Source organism: Cetorhinus maximus, chromosome 16 (assembly GCF_964194155.1).
Source record: "Cetorhinus maximus chromosome 16, sCetMax3.hap1.1, whole genome shotgun sequence".
NCBI lineage: Eukaryota > Metazoa > Chordata > Chondrichthyes > Lamniformes > Cetorhinidae > Cetorhinus > Cetorhinus maximus.
The window spans coordinates 60256704-60282565 of NC_135894.1; the positions used below are offsets into that span (position 1 = coordinate 60256704).

The following is a 25862-nucleotide window of genomic DNA, read 5'->3' on the forward strand; positions in this document are numbered from 1 at the left end:
GAGGGTGACAATCAATCAGGAAACCAGGAAAACAATTGGGAAAGATGGAACCTGACCAGGAGATGGTGGGGAAGTAATGGGGAAGGAGAGGAAAAACTTGGCGAGGGGAGAAAACAAATGGGAGGGAGGAGTCGATCAATTGGCAACAACAATCTTCAGCACTGAACCATGAAAAGCAATCCTGCACCTCACCATTTCACATTTAGTTTTTTAAACCCTGCTGGGCCCCCATTAAGAGCTACTTAACAGGAAGCACATGCACCATATTTTTCTGAATCTGGCCAGATCAATTTTGTATACGGGTTCTGAAACAGGTGTTAGGCTCTCTATTTACATATGCAAAGTTCCTTATCTCTGTCTCAGGCATGAGCCTCTTTTTCTGCCTTTCACAATATGGCAGGTGCCATATTTCCACTTGTAATGAGTTGGCATGCCAGACTGAATCCTTAGATACCCATTTTGCATCTGAAAACAGGAGTGGCATCATAGACTCTTTGGGTCCATATGCAATGGCATAGGAGTTTGACCTATCCCACATCCCATGGCATTGCACATGGGAAGTCTATGTAAAAACCTACATTAAAGGCAATATACATGATATTCACTTCTCGTATCAGTCCTGTATCCTACCAGAAGCTTACCTATGTCGGGCGGGCACGGAGCCGATCGCCACCCATGATCGGCTGTGCGGCGCCATTTTACGTGGATGGGCCAATTAAGGCCCGCCCAGCATGATGCACGGCCAGTAGCGCTACCTGTGCAGCGGGGGGAGGAGGGAGAGTCGGGGCCTGCGCTCTTTTGCGTATGTGCACGAAAGTGCACAGAAATCTCACCTGAGGCACAGAGCTGCCTCAGGGAGATTAAGTTGGTAATGGAAATCTTGAAGAAAGGATCTGAAAAATTATTTAAATATGTCCCCTCATGTGACACACGAGTTGGGACATGTTTGTACAGTTAGCAAAATGTATTTAATTATTTTACTAAACCTTCAGGAAAGCTCATTCCACCCGTGGATGAGGTTTCCTGAAAAACGCGAAGGCCGCTTGGGCTCTTCGCCTGCCTGCCAACCTTAAGGTTGGTAACAGCTTTAATTGGTTTTTAATGGCCTTAGTAGGCTGTTGACAGTTCGGTGGGCACGCAGCCGCCTCTGGCACGCGCCAGCCGAACGAAATATCTAAATGACGCGAGATGATCTCGAGACATACGCCCGACGTCATCACGCTTTATTTTGCGCGTCAGTGTGTTGGGCCCACCCCCACATGCCAGCAGCAATATTCTGGCCATAATTTTCAATCAATTTATATACGTCAATATTTATAAATTGTCACACTTTTGCCTTCAGCATTTTAACATCACATTATGCTGACAGGCTCAAAGTAAAATGGCAAAAAAAAAAAGTTAATATATAGATCAAAAACAACCAAGGGCTTATGAAGACACGGACCCTGAATGATTAGTCAAAACTACCAGTAAAAGAAATGCTGAGTCAGAGGATATGCTGTTTTATAACAATAAAGGCATTACACTAAAGAGAGCATAACATTAGAGCCACTGATTTATGCTAACTCAATAAGTCAATTTCAGCATTTATTACAGATATTCTAGAATTTTTACCGATGCTTTAGATTCCACCACCTACCCATTATTCTGCATAAATTAGTATATTCCGTCACCTGTGATGTATTTAAATTTTATCCCTTATCATTTTTAAAGGTGACAGTATAGAAAATGTTGCAGTAAAAGGCAGGTACCATAGACTGAAATTTCCTCCTTGGCCTTAATTGTCTAATAACACTCAAATTGTGCTCAAATTGAGTCAGTTTTGCTGATGTGGAATTGTGCCCAATTGTGTGAAACTGCTGCCATAGGAGGTGAAGAGTGCAAACTACAGCTAAAACATGCAACTCATGACCATTGAGCTCCCAGAGAAGAGGTTGATGGAAAGTCACCAGTTCTCATCTACATTCCTTTGTAGGAGTGCAGCCTTACCATGATCCCCGCCTAAAGACCACAGCCAGGATTTTCCATCCCCATTGTGGTGGGACCAGCCACGGGAGATTCAGCAGCCCAGCCAAAAGTCCATTGGCTTTCGGCAGGACCGGACGATCCCGGCGGCGGGCAGGACCCGAAAATCCCGCCCTCAGTCAGCCAATTCTCGGAATAACAAAAACAATCATTTCCATTTACTGAAATGGAGAAGATGCCTTTAATTAGGCATTCCATACAGCATTATCAGAAAAGATTTTCCGGGCCCTCTTAAGATGGGAACAGAGGCCAGTAGCCCAAAAATACTGACACAAGGCTGCATGTCAATTTCAAGGCACCGGGCCAAGCACAGGCAATAATGATAAAAACAAAAAACTACTGCGGATGCTGGAAATCCAAAACAAAAACAGAATTACCTGGAAAAACTCAGCAGGTCTGGCAGCATTGGCAGAGAAGAAAAGAGTCGACATTTCGAGTCCTCATGACCCTTCAGCAGAACTGAGTATAGTTAGGAGAGGGGTGAAATATAAGCAGGTTTAAGGTTGGGGGGAGGGGAGAAGTTGAGGGGGTGGTGGTTGTAGGGACAAGCAAGCAGTGATAGGAGCAGATAATCAAAAGATGTCACAGACAAAAGGATCAAAGAGGTGTTGAAGGTGGTGATATTATCTAAGAAAATGTGCTAATTAAGAATGGATGGCAGGACACTCAAGGTACAGCTCTAGTGGGGGTGGGGTGGAAAGACTGACAAGGTTTTAGTTGTAGATTTAAAAATAATGGAAATAGGTGAGAAAAGAAAAATCTATATAAATTATTGAAAAAAACAAAAGGGAGGGGGAAGAAATGGGGTGGGGATGGGGGGAGGGAGTTCAAGATCTAAAATTGTTGAATTCAATATTCAGCCCGGAAGGCTGTAAAGTGCCTAGTCGGAAGATGAGGTGCTGTTCCTCCAGTTTGCGTTGGGCTTCACTGGAACAATGCAGCAAGCCAAGGACAGACATGTGGGCAAGAGAGCAGGGTGGAGTGTTAAATTGGCAAGCGACGGGGAGGTTTGGGTCTTTCTTGCAGACAGACCGCAGGTGTTCTGCAAAGCCGTCGCCCAGTTTGCGTTTGGTCTCTCCAATGTAGAGGAGACCGCATTATAGTGAGCAGTGTGGGGAAAGGGGCGGGACATGAATCACACTCTTCCCCTGGACGGAGGCCACTTAACATAGTTTAAAAACTCGTTAAGAGCTTGCCAGGTGCTGACCTTTTAATTTTAAAGGGACAGACAGTTTATCTGCATCTTCAGAAAATGACCAGCTGAAGGCAGACCGAAACCATGGGGGGACAGTAATGGCGGTATCATCCTGGCCTTATAGGTGGGTCAGCGGGGCAATGGGAGGGGGGCGGAGGGGGGAGGGGGGCTGGGCAGTTGATAAGAGAGTGACCCTGGCACCGCACAGTGATCACTCAACGCCCAGGCTTTGAACAGAGCCAGTACTCTTCCCTGCATTGTGGGGCTAAAGGGCAGGAGGCATGGCTAACAAGGGTAACTGATGAGAGGCAACACCCTCTACAGGAAGGGCAGAGCCCCTACCATCAGGAGGGCTCCGTAGAGGAAAGAAAGACGAAACCAATAGAGGCCAAACACTCAACACAGGATAGACCATTGAAGACAAAGCTACCTAGAGATGACCAAGAAGCAGTGCTACATGAGACAGTGACTCGCCAGGCAGATGGTCACAAACATCTGCACCCTCATCGCCAAAGACTATACACCTCACAACACTGGTCACCATATGTTGTGCTAGTCATCATCAAAGTCACTGTGGCCTTAAACTTTTTCACTTCTAGCTCCTTCCAAGGATCAACTGCGGAGCTCAGTGGCATCTCAGGGACTGTGGGCATTGGGTTTCACTCCATCATTGGAATACTCCAGCTGCAGGGCATTATTGATTACACCCATGTGGCCAGGAAGGCACCCAATGATTGACCAATGAGATCCATTAACAGCAAGGGAGTTCAATCCCTCAGTGTTCAACTGGTCCCCGACCACAACAAGAATTTTCTTCGTGTGTGTTCACTTTGCTGGCAGCTACCATGACACCTTCAACCTCTGCCAGCCCAGGCTGCATCAGATCTTCGCTCCAATCCCCAAACTGTGTGGATGGATCCTATAGGACAATGGAAATCCCTTGACGATGTGGCTACTGATCCTAGGCAGAGGCACAGAGGCGATACAGCCAATGACACCTGCTCAGCAGGAGAGACATTAAGCAGGCCATTGTGCTTCTAAAGGTGCAATTCTGGCACCTGCACCATTCAGGTGGCATCCTCCAAGACCCTCCTGCAAGGATATTGGTTATTGTGGTGGTCTCCTGAGCTGTCCATTACATGGCCCACCCAAGAGAAGTATGGACATTGAAGCCCTGGAAGGAGACAGCTCTTTGGGGAAGGAGCAGCAGATTAAGAGAAAAAGAGATGGAGGAGAAAAAGGATGTGGAGGAAGAGGAGGTGGAGGAAGATGACGCTGAACAGAGAGGTGCCCCTGCTGCGCAATGAGTTGGTCTCCTCCTGCCACCCTCCAGAAAAGAAACCTCCCTCCTCTCCCTCACTGCTATCAGCATTGGATCCAGGTCAGCATCCATGAAGTGAAAGACTGCCCTGGCCTGGGTTCCAGGCCTTCCACTCCCCTGTGCCATCTCACTTCCCTCTGGTACTGTGGAAGGCTTTCGCACAAACAGATCTCTCCCTCAGGACAACCAGCAGCTTTAGTGATGGATGCCGTGGGATGTCTACCACTAACCTATCTCTTTGGCTCACCTTGCTACCTCACTGGCTCTAAGTGGGCAGGAAACCTGCGCAAATACGAACTTTAGTTCTGACATCCATCTGCCCCTGAAGTATTAATTGAATTTATTTCTAGCACCTCCTGCTTTTATTTCAAATTTCAGTAATTCTCAGATTTTCTCTTATCTCGAGTCTTTTTTTAAAGCAGTATTTATGTCATCTTATGAACTCGATGGTATGACAACAATACTAATGATGGTTATGATTAGTGCTGAAAGTAGAGTAAATGAAAAGTTCAAACCTTTGATAGTCCAAACAAGTAATTTGGACTGTTGCTGATGTCTCCGTGCCCAGAGGAACTGGGTTCAGTATCACAAATGGGGGATCAATAAACAATTTAGGCATGTGTAAAACACCAATCAGAGTAATTACTCGATATGGGATGGTTCTGTCCTCATTAATAAACATGGGTATTTTACTCATATATTTGCCTGGGCACCCTGAAAAGTATACAAGCACAGAAATAATGTTTTCAGATATTCCAAGTACAGTGTCCCCAACCGCCCCACCCTCAACACCATCCTCCACAGAGAAAATAGCAAACATTAAAATAGTATTCAAAATAACAAGGAATTACAGATCAAAGGTAATTATCACTTAGCCTAACAGCAGCAAAAGAGAAAACACTCAGTCAGAATTTCAAAACTCCACTGCAATTCTTTTGAGAGTTGGTAAATGAATGAAGGTAACCCAGTGGATATAATTTACTTGGATTTTCAAAAAGCATTTTGTAAAGTTCCAGATGTGAGTTTTTTGAAGCAGATTAAGGCTCTTGAAATTCATGGCAAGGTAATTACCTGGATTTAAAATATTTGGCAATATAAAGCAGTAGATAATAATAAATGAAAAACTATCTGACAGTGAAACTTCGCATGAATTTAATCCGGATCCTTTGTCGTTCACAGTGTTCATAGAAATAAAAAACGGTAATTTTAGTGATATTGTAAAATGTGATTGAGACACAACTTTGTGGCCAATATAAAGAACTGAAATTGACCTCAGCAAATTGGCAAGGAAGCAAAGAGTTAGCAGATGTATTATAATAAAATGATTATCTTGAGGGCCATTGATTGAAAGCAGAAACAACCCAGTGTACTACATTGGCAAAACAATATTTTAAACACCGAGGACAAAAAATGTGTCACCTCCTGTTTTCAGGTGCAGGATCACAACTTGTCCCTTTGAGGCAGGGAGCAAACAGACTTCCTGCTGCTTCCTCATTTGTTTGATTGTAGTGTTCAGCCGAGCACCAAATACACTGCTGACTGGCTACGCTCTCAACAGGGAGCGTAACAGAGTCCATGGCTAGCACATGTTCCAGCTAACCTGCACCTCATAAAAACTGCCTGCCCATCTTAAAGGGGAGCTACACTCAGTAGAAGGAAGCTGCTGCTGAATGTCACTGTCACTTACTCCCACATGGAATGATCCATTCTAGTAGAAGTTTAGTGAGACAGTGAATTTGACAGCTATTGGCAGTGGTATCCTTGCCCTGGTGTGAGGCTGCAGGTCCTGTTGAAGGAGGTGGTACAGTTCTGAATCTCAGGTCATCAGGCAGTGTTCCTGGATGAGGTGAGCTAACAGGAGTGCTCCCTGAAGACCCTTTGTGGGTATGGTCTTTTGTAGAAAATCCTCCTCCTCCTTCTGTACAAAATCTTCCCCTGTCTGAAAACTCTGCTTCATTTGTCTGTCATGTTGCAGACCTAGCTGCACTGCAACTATGGCTCCCATACCTATTGCAGCCTTTGGGTGGAAATGTCACCAAGTTCTCTGCCCTCCCTGCATGGATGCAGCAACATTCTTGCCAAATCTAGTCACTACAATGCCTTTGAAAAAACTCCATGATACTTCCACAAACTTCTCAGTAGCAGAAGTCAAAAATATCTCACCTGCAAGTTGGAGGCTTGTCTTTTAAATAGTGTTTGGGGGTGAATGTTCAGCTGAGACTGAATAGCACTGCCAGTGGACACACTCGGTCCAAATTTTAAAGACTTGTGTCAAATCAGCTGGAATGGCTGTTTGACGTCACAATTTGCCAACATTGAGAGATCCTGATGCACTCACAGCACGCTTGCCCTAGGATCTTTCCCAGCATGGGGCACTGCATAGGCTGCACTGAAGCACTGTGACATTTTGTGACTTCCGAGCTTCCATAGCACCAGTGGTACAAAGGAGCCCAATGTCACAGCCCGACATTTCAATGGACAGTGATGCATGGAGGGAGTTCAGAAATTCACAGAGATGGTTCTAGAATTCATGGCTCTAAGTTGTGAAAACTGAATCAGAAATAAACTTGTTTTCATTAATGTAAAAAAAGCGGGGAGGGAAACATGAATCATGCATTTAAAATATTACGGTCATAGATATTCCTACAGGATGCCGTGTATTAAACTTAGACAATAATTGTAGACTATCGAATACTTGACAGCACAACTTATAGTATCTTGAGGGTACGTTGCTTGTGTAGTGTGCTGAAAATAGTAAAACCTGCTACAATGTTGAAAGACATTCAATTAAGCGTAAGTCAGTATATCCTTTGCAATGTCAATATTGGACGTAGTAGAGTTCCAGGCTGTAATGATGCCACATAGTCTTCCCTCCTAGACAGTACTCTGTACTGAACGTTTACTTTATTGAACTGTTCTGATGTAACATTTTACAGTTTCTGTTAAATAAGCAAACATCATACCTCTAGACCAAAACCATACCAAGCACTATAAGGACTACAAAATAGTTAATTCAAAGGCAAATTTATGGTTCTTCTCAAGAAAAATACAATATATATACCAAAATGAATAATGAATTCACATGCAATGAAACCTGTCTACAGCAACTACTTCTGAAAGTATTTTAGATGGTTCTGAAAGAGAATTAATTGTTTAACACGATTCAGAATCTGATTGTCATATTAGATAGCTACTACAGAAAATTTTTAAACCAATTTTACTGTAAACACTTACGTGGACAAAAGCCAACTGTAACACAATGCCTTTCGCCTGGTTTAAGACTTCCATTGTAGTTAAAGATTCTGAAAGTACCTTCTTCGAGGGCTGAATCTTCTTGATTATTCAAATCTAGCATCCACTTTATCTCTTTATTGGAAGTGCTTTGTACCTCAACTGTCTACAAAATTACAAAAAAAGATTAAAAATACAACTTTTCTAAAAATGAACAAAGAGTATGTCCCTTCAGGATTAAGAAAGTGAGAAAGAAAGTAAGTGTTCATAGTAATCATGATATACAGTACCTTAACAAATGGATCTGCTGCAATAGCACCTAAATCATTGTATCCTTGTAGAAAAGAGAATTCCACCTCGGTAGCTGAGACTTCAAGTAGCGGACTAAGTGCTGAAAGATAAAAGTTAATTGTACCAGTTGATCACCAATTTAGTTGCAAAGAAAGAAAACCAATTTAGCATTTTAATGAATGCAAAAAATTAATATAGTGAACATGTAAAAAGTGAATATATAAAAATAAAGTAAATATATAAAAAAGTAGAAAAAAGCTAAATAAATAACACTCGTTAAACCAATTAAAAATACAATGTATAGATCAGGAAAAATCCAGCTTTGATTCTCAGTCTATGCTGAGTAGTTACAAGCTGAAATACAGACAATTAGGATAGACTTTAAAATAGCACAAATTTTCAAAAAATCTAACTTTTTCACTTGGATTGATCAAAGTGAGGATTGTCAATGCTGGGCAATGAAGCACATAATTTATTTGAAGTTCAAGCTTATTTTCTCTATTAATTATTTAATTTTACTTTGAACAAATACAAGTTTTTTTACAAGGATTTTACAGTTACTGCGCAGTTTGTTACATGGAATTTAAAGGAATACACTTTGAAACTGACAGATGATACAACATTGGTGTAAGGGGGTAGTCAATCGATTATGCACACAGAAAATGGTGAACTATTTGGTGATCAGGATAACTTGCCAAAGAGGAAATCCGGCGTGGTTCAAAAGATTTTTGTCAGAAAACTCTTCTTTGAACCAGCCCAAGATGGACCTGTCCATATTGCAAAGATTGCAAGCCCCTTTGCATACCTGTTGTGATTAGATCACAAGGTCATTCTCAGATAAGTGACTTCATAGTGTGCAATCGAAAGCATTTGAGGTTACACTATACCAAACTGAATAGGAGCTTCTCAGATCCAGCAGTAGTGTTGTTCTTTCCTTTTGAGTATTGCACAAAGAGCTACTTAACATCTTGTCAAGGGTCATTGCTAGATTGGCATCTGAAACAACTCCAAATTGAAGACTAAGCACACATCCAACATTAGACCTCTCATGCTCGAGTAAGTTGCCTTTGCTGTTCTCTTTACATCAAATTTGCATATTGTGTACCTTATGATACCCACTGGAAAGTCCGCTTAGTATTCTTATTGGCAGCCCATTGGTAAATGTTGCAATCCTCAGTGGAGGAACATTCATGAGAGCAGTCATGAGAAATCTCAGTAGTAAACCTTCTGTTTTTCTGGCACTGACATGAGGATGAGTACTGGTATAATTGTGCAAATGTTTCTGTGTTCTTTCTGGGGACTTATATTAAAGTTTGATTCTAAGGTGAATACAGATTCCCACAATGAGACTGGGGAAGGATAAAAATGTCCTGCAAAAGTCCTGAACGGACCAAGACACCAAAAAACAGACTTGTGACTATACATGACAAGACCTTGTATTGTGTTTTGAAATTGTCCTGACTCTCTAAACTTCTAACTTCAGTATCACAGGAGAGGTTAATTAGTGGTGTGGGGAAGGTTTAATCTAATTGGCAGTGGGAAGGGAAACAGAATATAGCCTCAGAGGGGAGAAACAAGATACAAAGAGGATTGGGAGAGACAAATAGCATTAAAATAAAGAATGGTCTAGAAACAAGAGGATCAGTCAGGAGAGGAATGCAAACCAGACTAAGGGGAGCTTGGGTTGCATGTACATAAATTGCAGAGCATGCTAAATAAGGTTGGCACGCTGCAAGCATAAGTTGTCATATGGGATTATACTGTAACTATAATATAGGCCTCGCTCAAACAAGGGACGGAATAGAAGCTTAACATTGTTGAACACCACTTGGAAGAAACATTTAGGGTAGCAAAAGCACAAAATGTACTCTGGGTAGAGGACTCCAATGTTCCTCAGTAGGAGTGGCTCAGTATTGCCATGACTGGCCAAGCTGGCCACATCTTGAAGAAATAGTCAACCAGATAGAGTTTGTGGTGGTGGTGAGAGGACCAACATGAGGAAAAAACTTGTCTGACCCCATCCTCACAAATTGACCTGTCGGAGATGCAGCTGTCTATAGGAGTAACCACCACACTGTCCTTGTGGAGAAAACGTTCTGTCTTCACCCTGAGGATATGCTCCATCTTGTAGTGTGGCACACCAGCAAGCTAAATGGGATGGATTCAAAACAGATGAAGCAGCTCAAAACAGGGCCTCCATGAGGCACTGTGGGCCATCAGCAACAGCAGAATTATACTCCATCACAATCTGTAAACCCATGGCATGACACAGTCCAGAAACTGAACTGGACTAGCCATATAAATACTGTGGCTACAAGAGCAGGTCAGAGGCTAGGAATCGTGCGGTGAGTAACTCACCCCGACTCCCCAAAGACTGTCCACCATCTACAAGGCACAAGTCAGGAATGTGATGAAATACTCTCCACTTGCCTGGTTGCAGCTCCAGCAACACTCGAGAAGCTTGACACCATCCAAGACAAAGCATCCCACTTGATTGGCACTCCATCCACAAATATTCACTCCCTCCACCACCGATGAACAGTGGCAGTAGTGTGTACCATCTACAAGATGCACTACAGAAACTCACCAAGGCTTTTTAGGCAGCACCTTCCAAAACCATGACCACCATTATCTAGAAGGACAAGGGCAGCAGGCACATGGGAACACCACCACCTGGAAGTTCCCCTCTCCAAGCCACTCACCATCCTGATTTGGAAAAATATCACCGTTCCTTCACTGTCACTGGGTCAAAATCCTAGAAATCCCTCCCTAACAGCACTGTGAGTGTACCTACACCACATGGACTGCATTGGTTCAAGAAGGCAGCTCACCACCACGTTCTCAAGGGCAATTAGGGATGGGCAATAAATGATAGCCTAGCCAGCAACACCCACACCCTGTAAATGAATTTTAAAAAATCCCTCACTTCACCATTACTATCAAGCCAGGACGCCAACCCTGCTTCAATGAGAAGTACAGAAGAGCATGCCTGGAACAGCACCAGGCATACTTAAAAACCAACCTAATGAAGCGACAACACAGGACTATGTGCATGCTAAAGAGCAGAAGCAACATATTATCAGAAAGAACTAGCCATCCCAGAGCCACTGGAGGAGGATCCATAAATATCCCTAGCCTCAATGATGATGAAGCCCATCGTTGAATGCAAAAGATATTGCTAAAATATTTGCAATTACCTTCAGCCAGAAGTGCTAAAGTCGCTGTTCATACATTGAGGAAAGGATGAATCTGAAGCCAGTCTTTTCCTTAATCCCTATTTATTTACAAGACCACAGAGCACAGGCACAGACTCCCTTGTTCCTCCCCAATACCCAGTGTAAACTGGTTTTAATACACTTGGGGCAGAATTTTGCCCTTCTCAGGCGGGCTTGGTGGGTCGGGCAGGGGCGGTCAGGAAGCCAACCACCGCCGGCGATCGGGGCAGGACCATGATTTCAGGCTAGCGGGCCAATTAAGGTCTGCCCAGCATGAAACGCGAGCAGCAATGCTCAGCGTGCTTGTGCAGGGGGTGGGGAGAGAGGAGGAGGGCGAGGGGGCAAGTGGTGAACTTCATGCATGCGCATGAGTGCGCACTGGAAAAGCTCCCTGAGGCAGCTAATGAACAGTTTTCAAAAAAAAATAAAGATTTTTAAAATGTTATAAAAGGGACATGTTATAAACGAAATGTAAAATGTTTTATTTTATTTTCATTTGCTATTGGAAACCTCATCCCACCTGTGGATGAGGTTTCCTAAAAGGTGCAAAGGCCGCTTGGCCTTTTTGCCTGCCCGTCCACCGTAAGGTTGGACAGGCAGAGAAAAATTTTAATTCATTATCTTTTTAATGGTCTTAATAGGCCTTTTAATTGTCAGTGTCCGGGCTGCCAATTCCCGTACGCGCCCGCCAACCAAAATATCACGCAACTGCGCGTTGCCATTGGGAAGCACGCCCGATGTCAATGTGCGTCATTTTACGCTCGATCAGGTCGGGTGCATGTCCACCCGCCGAGGTAAAAATTCTGCCTTTGGAATGATTCCCTAATCTTTCCCCAATTGGTGGCAGCTGCTCTCAATTACAAACTAAGGCATGCATTCCATTGTAGAATGGTTACAACATTAACAAGAACTACCAAGTGGATGATCATTCTCAGCTTTCTCATGAGGTCCACACCATTACAAATGTTAGACTTCAGCCAATCCGATTCACTTCATGTGATATCAAGAACAGATGACCGTACAGGATATAGCCGAGACTATGGGCCCGACAACATCCTGGCTACAGTGCTGAAGGTTTGAGCTCCAGGACTATATCTCTAGCTACGCTGTTCCAGTGCAACTACAACATTGCATCTGCCCGAGAAAGTGGAAAATTGTCCAGACATGTCCCGATCACAAATAACAAGAGTGATCCAATCTTGCTCACTACCGTCCCATTGGCCTACTCTAAACTATCGGCAAAGTGAAAGCACTGTTATCAACAGCTTCCATCAAGTTGCGCATACTCAGCAATAACATGCTCGCTGATGCTCAGTTTGGTTCCGCCAGGGCCACTCAACTCCAAATCTGATTACAGCCTTAGTCAAAACATAGGCAAAAGAGTTTAATTCCAGAGGTGAAGTCAGTGTGACTGTCCTTCCATCAAAGCAACCTTTTTGACTGAGAGTGGCACCAATGAGCCCTCATAAAATTGAAGCCAATGAGAATCAGGGGGAAATCTCTCTACTGGTTGGAATCATAAGAAGACAAAGGAAGAGGGTTGTGGTTGTTGGAGGTCAATCATCTCAACCCTAGGACATTGCTGCAAGAATTCCTCAGGGCAGTGTCCTAGGTCTAACCATCTTCAGCTTCTTTACCCTAAGGTCGAAAATAGGAATCATTGCTAATGATAGCACAATGTTCAATTCCATTTGCAACTCCTCAAATACTTAAGTGGTTCATTCCAGTAAGCAGCAAGACCTGAACAGCATTCAGGTTTGGGCTGATAAGTGGCAAGAGAGACTAGCTTCATACAAGTGCCAGGCAATGACCATCGCCAACAAGACAATCCAACAACTCTCTAGGCAGCCAACAGCTTTATCATCATAGAGTCCTCGACCATCAATATCCTGGGGCTACCATTGGCCAGGTGTTTAACTGAGTCAGCCACTTGTGGAAACAAGGTTAGAGGCTGGGAATTCTGTGGTGAGTGATTTGTCTCCTGGTTCCCAAACATTGATCACCAACTACAAGACACAAGTCAGGCATGTGATGGAATGCTCACCGCTTGCCTGGATAAGTGCAGCTCCAACAGCACTCAAGAAGCACAGCACCATCCAGGACAAAGCAGCCTGCTTGATTGGCACCCCATCCATCCATTCCCTCCATCACCAATATAGCGTGGCTGCATCTATACCATCTACAAAATGCACTGTAGCAGCTTGCCAAGTGTTCTTATCTATATGACAGGCTTAGATGAAGCAACAGAGAGTAATGTATCTAAGCTTGTTTATGTAATAACCTGCTCACTGACATACAGTTTGGGTTCCAACCAGGGCTACTCAGCCCCTGACCTCATTACAGCCTTGGTTCAAACGTGGACAAAAGAACAGAGCTCCCGAGGTGAGGGGAGAGTGACTGCCCTTGACATCAAGGCTGCATTTGACCAAGCATGGCATCAAGGAGCCGTAGCAAAACTGGAGTCGATGGGAATCAGGGGGAAAACTTTCTGCTGGTTGGGGTCATACCTAGCACAAAGGAAGATGGTTGTGGTTGTTGGAGGTCAGTCATCTCAGCTCCAGAACATCACTGCAGTGATGTAATTTGTAAGAAGTATTTGGATGTGCACTTGCGATGCCATGGCATACAAGGCTCTGGGCCTAGTGCTGGAAAATGGGATTAGAGTAGTTATGTGCTTGTATGACCAGCACAGATTCGATGGGCCAAAGGGCTTTTTTCTGTGCTGTAGACATCTATGACTGCAGGAGTTTCCTCAGGGTAGTGTCCCCGGCTCAACCATCTTCAGCTGCTTCATCAATGACCTTCCTTCCATCGTAAGGTCAGAAGTGGGGATGTTCGCTGATGATTGCACAATGTTCAGCACCATTTGCGACTTCTCAGATACTGAAGCAGTCCATGTCCAAATGCAGCAAGACCTGGACAATATCCCGGTTGGGCTGACAGGTGGCAAGTAACATTCATGCCACACAAGTGTTAGGCAATGACCATCTCCAACAAGAGAGAATCCAACCATTGCCCCTGGATATTCAATGGCATTACCATCACTGAATCTCCCACTTTCAACATCCTGGAGGTTACCATTGACCAGAAACTGAATTGGACTAGCCATATAAATATTGTGGCTACAGGACCAGGTCGGAGGCTGGGGATCCCGCGACAAGTAACTCACTTCCTGACTCCCCAAAGCCTGTCCATCATCTACAAGGCACAAGTCAGGAGCGTAATGGAATACTCCCCACTTGCTGGATGAGTGCAGCTCCCACCACACTGAAGAAGCTGGACACCGTCCAGGAAAAAGCAGTCCGCTTGATTGGCACCACATCCACAAACATTCACTCCCTCCACCACCAACAGCACAATAGCAGCAGTGTGTACCATCTACAAGATGCACTGCAGGAATTCACCAAGGATCCTTAAACAGCACCTTCTAAACCCACGACCACTACGATCTAGAAGGACAAGGGCAGCAAATAGATGGGAACACCACCGCCTAGAAGTTCCCCTCCAAGTCACTCACCATCCTGACTTGGAAATATATCGCCGTTCCTTCACTGTCGCTGGGTCAAAATCCTGGAACTCCCTTCCTAACAGCACTGTGGGTGTACCTACACCACATGGACTGCAGCGGTTCAAGAAGGTAGCTCACCACCACCTTCTCAAGGGCAACTAGGGATGGGCAATAAATGCTGGCCCAGTCAGCAAAGCCCTCATCCCGTGGATGAATAAAACAAATTTTACAGTGTTATGGGAGTACCTCAAGGGTTCAAGAAGGTCCATCTCAACCTTCTCAAAGGCCACCAAAGATGGGAAATAAATAGAGCCATAGCGAGCGTACCTGTACAAGATTGCTCAGCATTGACTGAACAAGATATAGAGAATTAGATCTAGGGGAATGCAAGGCAGCTGATGATAGTAGAAATAGTATAATTTTTTTTATTCGTTCATGGGATGTGGCTGTCGCTGCCCTGGCCAGCATTTCTTACCCTTTCTTAATTGTCCTTGTTCAGAGGGCATTTAAGAGTCAACCACATTGCTGTGGATCTGGAGTCACATGTAGGCTAGACCAGGTAAGGACATCAGATTTCCTTCCCTATGGGTTTTTACAACAATCGACAATGGTTTCGTGGTCAGCATTAACTTTTTAATTTCACCATCTGATTCGAACTTGGGTCCCCAGAGCATTCCCCTGGGTCTCTGGATTACTAATCCAGCGACAATATCACTACTCCATTGCCTCCCCTTTCAGTTACAGGAATTAATGTAATTTACTTTATCCTGGATGAAGGGTGAAAGGCATAAAACATACATTCAAGAAAATCTTTGATTTTTATATGCTAATACAAAGCATGAGAAAGAAATTATGGCATTAAAAGATATATTATTGCATTGAAAATTTGTGTTGTAATAGGCTGGATACTAATTGGATCTGAAATGAATTTACAAGGGATTCCAAAAAAATAGGTGGGATTACAAGAGAGGAGCTGTAGAAATGTAAATGACGATATATGGATATAACTGCAGGAGAGGAGAAGTTTATTGATTATCAGGAGGAAGCTAAGGTGGTTTTGTGGCAGTTGATTACAGAGTTGTTTCAAAGGGATTCTTGGCATACATCATTGCCTCCAGTGCAACAGTAAGATCAAGAAAAGGAACTATGCGGCCAAATTAGAAGAGCAATTGTCTTGCAGAGTTTTAACAATCCATCCTTTAAGTGGTTTGATGTGGGGAAGCCAAGCGCAGGGAAAAGCAAGACCGAGATATTTGTTGATACAGTTAGTGATTACTTCTATACTTAATGTGGCATGGACAGTATGATAGAAACAGTATATGAGCTATCAATTCATATATTCATAACACAGTGCAGATGTGGTGTTATTTCCCATGGATTGGAGGGAAGCTGATGTAATATCACAATATTAAAAAAAAAGCAAATTGGACCCTGAGTTTGACTCCAGTTCTAGGAAAGGCAGCTGCTAGGGAGCATTATACAGGATATGATTTCTTAATAATTAGGCTTCACATTGGACTGGATGAGGCAGACACAATGGCCTAATGGATTTTTCTCACCCTTCTTTTTGTATGCTTGTACGTAAATCCATGAACTCAATTTGACATGACAAATCCTATCCTATGTGGTAATCCAGGATAGTTTTCCACTACAGTCCTTGAAAGCCTATGAAGGACATTGTAACATTTCTTAGTTTTGTAAAGTAAAACATCACAAGTTTCAAATACCATGCAGTGTCATCTGGAGAAACTCACAGTTAGAATTTATTTTTAAAATGTCTTGTAATGCCATTTCCCTTTCTATCAAACTTACCGGTAGCTTGCACTCTGCGAGATGGAGTGGCAGGGCACGATAGTTGTATGTCAGGAGAACCCAAAGAGATTTCATCATAAGGATCAGGCGGTATAGAACTTGGTGAAGGAGATGGTTTTATACCGCCATTCATAATGACGGGTAGATTAAAATCATAGGATGCCACCTAAGACAAAAAAAGTAATTATTAGATATTTCCTAAAATGTTCCAGAAAAGCTAGTGTGGAGTTTCCATAGGAACGCAATCAGCAAAACGTACCCAGACTACGCTGGACACAAACAAAAACAAAAATGCTAGAAAAACTCAGCAGGTCTGACAGCATCTGCGGAGAGAAAGACAGAGTTAACATTTTGAGTCCGTATGACTCTTCTTCAGAACTAAAGAGAAGTAAAAATGTGGTGAAATACATACTGTTTAAGGGGGACAGGACAGATGAAGCTGGATAGAAGGCCAATGATAGGTGAAGGCAAAGGCGAGATTGCAAAAGATGTCATAGACAAAAAGTCGAAGGGGTGTTGATGGGTGATACTGGCTAAAGGAGATGTTAATGGTAATATTAAGAGTAGAAAGCAGAATGAGCAAGTGACAGATGGCCCTAGTGGGGGGAGGGGACGGTGTGGGAAAAAAGATCGAAATAAGCTAAAAGGTGGGGATAAAACAATGAATGGAAACAAAATAATTGTAATATATATGTAAAAATTAAAAAAAGATGTACCGCCATTGATAATGACGGGTAGATTAAAATCATAGGATGCCACCTAAGACAAAAAAGTAATTATTAGATATTTCCTAAAATGTTCTAGAAAAGCTAGTGTGGAGTTTCCATAGGAACGCAATCAGCAAAACTTACTGGACACTGCACCAGTTTTGCCAAGGTGAAGTTACACTGAAGTTTCTGGCAAAGTTGTTAGCATAAGCACAAAAGTAACAACTTCCAATTATCAGCGCAATCAAATTCAATCAAATTTTTTGAATAGAACAGAATGAAACAGGCCTGAAGGTACTGGGGGGTTGTACAAAAGACGAGGGAAAAAATTCCCTTCAGAGTGAAGCTAATACAAGGTAAGACACTTTTCCCTCTGTATTGTGCTATAATTGAGTGCTGGTCACTGCTGTCCTCAATTAATTCATTACTGCAGCAGAATAAGATGCAACCAAATGGCTTCAATTGATGATGGGTTCAGATCTTATGTATCACAGGCATATAAATTGACCAAATTTAAACAAAAAATAAACTGAATTTAAAGAACTGCAATAGGAGGAGAAGCATAACTGGATCAGTGGCTTCAATTGACTGCTAGTCATTCATGATCAAGTGATAAATACTGTTTGCATGTGCAGTGGGCTGGATTTAATCCAGCCCGTTGTGGCAAGATACATGATGGCTAGGCCCACTTAATCGCGGGAAAGGCTCTCAGTCTCCCAGCAGCAGCAAAATTTCCCTCGATTAAATTGGAGAACAGAAAGGGTTGATACTCTTTCGAGTTATCAACAGTCACAGATTGCAACTCTTTCGAGTACAATCACAGTTCTTGGTTTCCGGGAGTGGGACATGAACCCACAACCCTCTGATTCAAAGGCGAGGGTGCTATGAACTGAGCCACAGCTGATTCCCACTGCTGGCAGTGGGATGTCAATTAGGCTCATTAATGAGCCAATTAACACCCATCGATCATGAGCACACAACAATTTAGTGGTAGTTTAGGGATTAATCTGTGTGCCTGATCAAGGGACCTGGCATCGGGAAGGGGGTGCTGCCAAAAGCCACCCCTTGCCATTGCTCCGACCCCTGCTGCCCCTATCTTTCCCAGGACCCCCACCCAACGATTCGCGTCCCACTCACTTTTGGCCTGGGGTCCCTCAGCAATCCTGGGCCTCTGCTGGGTGTTTGCCGCCAGCTGCCATGAGACCTGCTGGCGCTGGCAGCATGAGGAGGTGCTGGCCTCTGATTAGCTGGCGATTCTCGCCAGGTGAGGCTTCCACCAGCGGGGACCTCAATCATGGGGAAGGCCCGACACTGGCCACCTAAGTGCCTGAAGAGCATTTGATTCTGTCAGCCATCCCATGGAACTAACTGGGATTTCCTGCCAGTTCCCTGACTGGTGGGTGAGACCTTTGTTGGCCCAACAGAACCCCAGCCAATCTGTCATGGCTGCAGCATGTGGTAGCTCCCGGGTAACATTGTGATCCAGGGCAAACATTTCTGCAGTAAGTTTTTGTAACTTGAGGAACTTCGACTCAGAGTCATTGAGCTGGAGGCTGAACTGCAGGCTCTGTGACACAAGTGAGGGGGAAAGTTACCTGGATGCTTCATACCAGGAGGCAGTCACACCACTTAGGATAGGGTCTCCTGATTTGGTCAGTGGCCAGGAACAGGAGGATATGATGGAGAGTGAGGCAGGTAAGGAGACCCTGAGGGCAGGAGTGCAGAAGTGTGAGACTCAGCAATTGTCCAATAGGTTTGATGTTCTCTCAGCTTGTTTAGATGAGAGCTGGAGCTACAGGGTGCATGAGCAAACTGACCATGGCACCAATGTACAGGAAACCATCCAAATCGGGGGAGTAAAAAAGAATGGAGTGATAGTAAGGGACAGTATAGTGAGGGGTATTGACACTTCTCTGTAGCAAAAAAACGAGAGTCCAGGGGGCTTTGTTGCCTGCCCGGTGCCAGGGTTAGGGACATCTGCTCAGGGTTGGACAGGAACTTCCCATGATAGAGGGAGGATCCGGTGGTCATGGTCCATGTAGGTACCAATGACATAGGCAGGATGAGGAAGGAGGCTCTGCATAGTCAGTATGACGAGCTAGGCACCAAATTAAGAAGCAGAACCTCAAAGGTAATAATTTCTGGATTATTACCTGAGCCACGTGAAAATAAGATTAGAGAATTGAATGTGTTGCTCAAAGACCGGTGTGGGAGAAGTGGGTTCTGGTTTGTGGGGCAGTGGCACCAGTATTGGGGAAAGTGGGATCTGTACCATGCTGGGGCTAGTGTCCTGGTGAGCTGCATAACGAGGGAAGTAGAGACGTAAAAATAACAAATTGACAAAACTAAAAGCTCTGTATCTAAATGCACATAGCATTCAAAACAAAACAGATGAACCGATAGCACAAATAGAAATACATAAGTACGATCTGATAGCCATTACAGAGGCTACAGGACAACATAGATTGGAACCTGAATATTGAAGAGTATGTGACATTTAGGAAGGACAGGAAGTTAGGAAAAGGTGGAGGGGGGCTCTGTTAATTAATTATAATCTTAGCACATTAGGAGAGGGGTGACCTAAGTTTAGGAAACCAGGATGTAGAAGTGGTTTGGGTTGAGATGAGGAATGATAAAGGCAAGAAATCACTTGAGGGAGTGGTGTACAGGCCCCCTAATTGTAGCTACATGGTAGGACAGATTATAAAAGAGATAATGGCAGCTTGCCAGAAAGGTACAGCAATAATCATGGGGGATTTTAATCTACATATAGACTGGAAAAATCAGATTGGCAAAGGTAGTGTAGATGAAGAGTTCATAGAATGTTTTCAGGATGGTTTGTTAGAACCATTTCCCTTTTACAAAACCATGTTGACTCTGCCTGACTGCCTTGAATTTTTACTATAACATCTTTAATAATAGCTTCTAACATTTTTCCTATGACAGATGTTAGGCCTATAGTTTCCTTCTTTCTGTCTCCCTCCCTTTTTGAATAAAGGAATTATATTTGCTATTTTCCAATCTAATGGAACCTTCCCCAAATCTAGGGAATTTTGGAAAATTAAAACCAGTGCATCAACCAACTCACTAGCCACTCCTTCAGAACCTTAGGGTGAAGTCCATCCAGGCCTGGGGATTTGTCAGCCCACAACCACATCAGTTTGCTCAATACCACTTCCCTGGTGATTGTAATTTTCCTGAGTTCCTCCCTTCTTCCCATTTCCTGTTTGCCACTTTTCAGCCCAAGCCTGGATATTATCCAGGTCTTGCTGCATTTGGACATGGACTGCTTCAGTATCTGAGGAGTCGCGAATGGTGCTGAACATTGTGCAATCATCAGTGGACTCCCCCACTTCTGACCTTAAGGCGGAAGGTCATTGATGAAGAAGTTGGAGATGGTTGGGCCGAGGACACTACCCTGAGGAACTCCTGCAGTGATGTACTGGAGCTGAGATGACTGACCTCCAACAACCACAACCATCTTCCTTTGTGCTTGGTATGACTCCAACCAGTGGAGAGTTTTCCCCGATTCCCATTGACTCCAGTTTTTCTAGGGCGCCTTGATGTCAAGGGCAGCCACTCTCTCCTCACCTTGGGAATTCAGCTCTTTTGTCCATGTTTGAACCAAGGATGTAATGAGGCCAGAAGCTGAGTGGCCCTGATGGAACCTAAACTGGACGTCAGTGAGCAGGTTATTGCTAAGAAAGTGCCGCTTGGTAGCATTGCTGATGACCTCTTCCATTGCTTTACTGATGATCGAGAGTAAGCTGATGCTTTTTGTGTACAGTACATACCTGGGCAATTTTCCACATAGCTGGGTAGATGCCAATGTTGTAGCGTTACTGGAACAGCTTGGCCAGGAGTGCAGCAAGTTCTGGAGTACAAGTCTTCAATACTATTGCCGGAATATTGTCAGGACCCATAGCCTTTCCATTACCCAATGCCTTCAGTCATTTCTCGATATGTGGAGTGAATCGAATTGGCTGAAGACTGGCATCTGTGATGCTGGGGACCTCCGGAGGAAGCCAAGATGAATCATCCATTCTGCATTTCACGCTGAAGATTGTTGCAAATGCTTCAGCCCTATCTTTTGCACTGATGTGTTGGGCTCCGCCATCAGTGAGGATGGGGATATTTGTGGAGTCTCTTCCTCCAACACCATTCATGACTGGATGTGGCAGGACTGCAGAGCTTGGATCTGGTTGGTTGGTTGTGGAATTGCTTAGCTCTATCTAACATTAGCTGCTTATGCAGTTTGGCAAACAAGTAGTCCTGTGTTATAGCTTCACCAGGTTGACACCTCATTTTTAGGTATGCCTGGTGCTGCTCCTGGCATGCTCTACTGTTCTCTTCATTGAACCAGGGTTGATCGCCTGGCTTGATGGTAATGGTAGAGTGGGGGATATGCTGGGCCATGAGGGTACAGATTGTGTTCGAGTACAGTTCTGCTGCTGATGGCCCACAGTGCATCATGGATGCCCAGTCGAGTTGCTAGATCTGTTTGAAATCTATCCCATTTAGCACGGTGGTAGTGCCACACAACATGATGGAGGATATCCTCAATGTGAAGGCGGGACTTCGTCTCTACAATGACTGTGCGGTTGTCACTCCTACCGATACTGTCATGGACAGATGCATCTGCGGCAGGCAGGTTGGTGTTGATGAGGTCACGTATGTTTTTCCCTCTTTTTGGTTCCCTCACCACCTGCCGTAGACCCAGTCTAGCAGCTATGTCCTTTAGGACTTGGCCAGCTCAATCAGTAGTGGTGCTACCAAGCCACCTGTGGCGTGATGGACATGGAAATCCCTTAGAGTACATTCTGCACCCTTGCCACCCTCAGTGCTTCTTGCAAGTGGTGTTCAACATGGAGGAGCACTGATGCATCAGCTGAGGGAGGGCGGTATGTGGTAATCAGCAGGAGGTTTCCTTGCCCATGTTTGACCTGATGCCATGAGACTTCATGGGGTCCGGAGTCAATGTTGACGACTCCCAGGGCAACTCCCTCCTGACTGTATACCACTGTGCCGCCACCTCTACCCAGGGATGGTGATGGAGGTGTCTGGGACATTATCTGTAAGATATGAATCCATGAGCATGACTATGTCAGGCTGTTGCTTGACGACTCTGAGAGACAGCTTTCCCAATTTTGGCACTAGCCCACAGATGTTAGTAAGGGGGATTTTGCAGGGTTGACAGGGCTGAGTTTGCCATTGCCGTTTGTTGTTGTTTCCGGTGCCTAGATTGATGTCAGGTGGTCTGTCCAGTTTTATTGCTTTTTTGAGACTTTGTAGCGGTTTGGTACAACTGAATGGCTTGCTAGGCCATTTCAGAGGGCATTTAAGAGTCAACCACATTATTGTGGGTCTGGAGTCACATGTAGACCAGACCAGGTAAGGACAGCAGGTTTCCTTCCCTAAAGGGCATAAGTGAACCAGATGGGTTTTTACAACAATTGATAATAGTTCCATGGTGATCATTAGACTTTTAATTCCAGGTTTTTTATTGAATTCAAATTCCACCAACTGCCATGGCGGGATTTGAATCCAGGTCCCCAGAGCCATCGACAATACCACTACACCATTGCCTCCCCTCATAATCATTTATTGGGAGGGGAATTGATTACAAAAGTGGGGAGGTTATGCTTCAGTTGTACAAGGCATTGGTGAGACCACATCTGGAGTATTGTGTACAGTACTGGTCTTCTTATTTAAAGAAAAATGTAAATGCTTTAGAAGCAGTTCAAACAAGGTTTACTAGACTAATACCAGGAATGGGTGGGTTGTCTTATGAGAAAAGGCTTGTATCCACTGGAATTTAGAAGAGTAAGAGGCTACTTAATTGAAACCTTTAAGATCCTGAGGGGTCTTGACAGGGTGGATGTGAAGAGGATGTTTCCTCTTGTGGGAGAATCTAGAACTAGGAGTTACTGTTTAAAAATAAGGGGTGGCTCATTTAAGACAGATGAGGAGAAATTTTTTCTCTCAGTGTTGAGTGTTTGGAACTCTTCCTCAAAAGGCAATGGAAGCAGAGTCTTTGAATATTTTTTAAGCCAAAGCCAGATAGATTATTGATTAACTAGGGGGTGAACGGTTCAGGGGTAGGCAGGAATGTGGGGTTGAGGTTGCATTCAGGTCAGTAATGATCTTATTGAATGGCAGAGCTGGCTCAAGGGGCTGGGTGGCCTAATCCTGCTCTTAATTTGTCTGTTCATATGTTTTTATGACTATGCATAAAATTTCCCAAAATAAAACCAAACCAACATATCCATTTCTAGATAGATGGAACATGCTGGAACAAAAAGAAAATTTCAGTATGAAGTTTGAGGAAATAGAGATAGTTTATCTCTATTGGCTCACAGTGTGACAAGCTTCCTGAGGGAGTTGAGGAGAGATCCATAGCATCTGGTTGAGGTGATGTCTGTCACTTGGTTTCAGAGTGTGGTGTGTCTGACCACAGGTTGCCATAGGTATACATGGACTGTGTACTTGCTGTGGACATTAGAGTATAAGACAGCTTTTGTAACTTGTGTTATCCTTGCAAATCTGTATATAATCGGTAAAAGGTATAGCTGTGGGTGAAAGAGTATTGTAATATAGTTCATCTTTTCTTGTTGAATAAATCATTTTATTCTTTTGTTACAAGTTCATCAGCTGAACCCTGTGATGCTGTTCGGTAGCTACTCTCCACGTCTCAAAACAAACAAATAAAAGTTAGGATCTATCAAGCTGGGTTCCACTCTGGGATCAGGCTTTTCCAGGGGTAGCCTCAGCTGGGGATCATAACAGGAATTTTAGTTAAGCCTTTGATTATTCATTCCTACAAGATATTGTCTTAAGAAAAAGCAAAATATATCAATGCCTTGAGAATCCTTTGTCCATTTTGCCAAGAATGTTTGGTAATTTAGATTAAAATGGGTATATCATTTACCCATTTCAATAACTAATAAAATATATTTTTTATATTATTTGATATTATAATCTACAATTGAAATATCTAATCTTTGTGACTGTGGGCCACCTAGTTGCATATCATGGAATCTCACTGACCACATCATGGCATAGAAATTTGATGGTGCTGCACCTAATTTTTGGACAAAGCCTCCAATATGGTGGGCAGAAACTGTGGGGTAATTACGAGATGGAAGTGTGTGCCCACCATATTAGTATAGATGAGAAAAAGGTGACCAGGACCAACATAGGAAACAGGCATTAGGCCCTTTGTATATATGCTGGCAGCAGCTGGCCACTGCTCACCGATACACGAGGGCCAGAAGAACTCCCCTGTTCTTCATGAAAAATTCCATTGGAAATTTTTACATCCACCCGAGCAGATAGATGGAGCCTCAGTTCAACATCTCAGCTGAAAGAAGATATCTACAAAAGTGCAGTATGCCCCCCCGTACAGCACTAAAGTGCTAATCTAGGTTATGTGCTCAAATCTCTGAATTGAGGCTTGGACTACAACCTTCTAACTTAGAATGAGGAGTGTAACCACTGAGCCACGGCTGCCAGTATGGGTTGATCATCTGCGTGAGAAATGAATGAAAGACATTTATTATGTTGACATTAAGTTGATTGCCTTTAAGGAATTTAGGACTTTGGTCAGCAAAGTGGTTTAACAGCAGCTTCTGAGGGTGTATGGTCAGAATTCAACTGATATAGATGTTATCTGAATAGTTTGACTGTTCTGCAGTGCAAGACTATGGGAGTGAAGAGAAGAATAAAACAAGGTATGTTATGAAGAGAAGCTCTGCCAAAGTTCCCAGGGAGGATTAAGAACTGAGCAGAACCTGTGAACTATGAGCTGATGCCTGACATCTCTGGCTGCAAGGCACTGATGTGGCCCTCCTTCCTGCATGGCTTCCTTCCTCATCTGATGATGACTGCTACAGTTTCTCTTCCACCTCTAAATTCAGGAATCTTTGGAATCCAATATTGTGCAAAATGCAATAGACCATGTGTGACACTTTATCAGAGACATATAGTTGGGAGCCCATATCTGAATCTCTGCTTCCAAAGTTCATTTGTCTACTCTAAAATTATCCTGTTTAATTGTAACTGCTGCTCAGTAGTGGTGGGGCTGCACGGAGGCATTAATTACTTAGGCCTCTAGATTGTAGCCCTTGCCTCCATCAGCCATCCCGCCACATTTGTTCCAAAGTCAAAAACTGAGGGCTAGTGGGTTGTCTGAGAATTAAAGAATCATGTTAGTTCCCTGGGTACCTTGCACAGACCCGCATGATATTAATTGTTCCTGTCATTGGCAGTGTACACCAGCTATACATTGATCATCTAGTATCCTTTTCTGTTGATGAATGTTGCTAATTCTTGCATTAATGGGATTAAAGAACATAAAAAATAGGAGCAGGAGTAGACCCTACGGCCCTTCGAGCCTGCTCCACCATGGCTGATGGCCACATGTATAAGATCAACTATATTCTGTGTTAAGGGTTCGTTTGATGTTTCATATACATACATACATAAGGTCATGCCTGACAAATCTGTTAGAATTCTTTGAGGAGGTAACGAGTAGGTTAGACAAAAGAGAGCCAATGGA

At 43.7% G+C, this 25862-nt stretch overlaps 1 protein-coding gene across 1 annotated transcript in view; it reads right to left on the reverse strand.

The window, feature by feature from the left end:
* LOC144691873 (cilia- and flagella-associated protein 47-like) overlaps positions 1-25862 on the reverse strand; it is a 647761-nt gene that overhangs the window by 503666 nt on the left and 118233 nt on the right. Inside the window, exons 19-22 of the mRNA XM_078560450.1 lie at positions 16599-16764; positions 8063-8163; positions 7854-7938; positions 5057-5255 (exon numbers count right to left, since the gene is read on the reverse strand). Of these exons, the coding sequence (XP_078416576.1) occupies positions 5057-5255; positions 7854-7938; positions 8063-8163; positions 16599-16764 (551 nt within the window). The remainder of the gene's footprint in view (positions 1-5056; positions 5256-7853; positions 7939-8062; positions 8164-16598; positions 16765-25862) is intronic.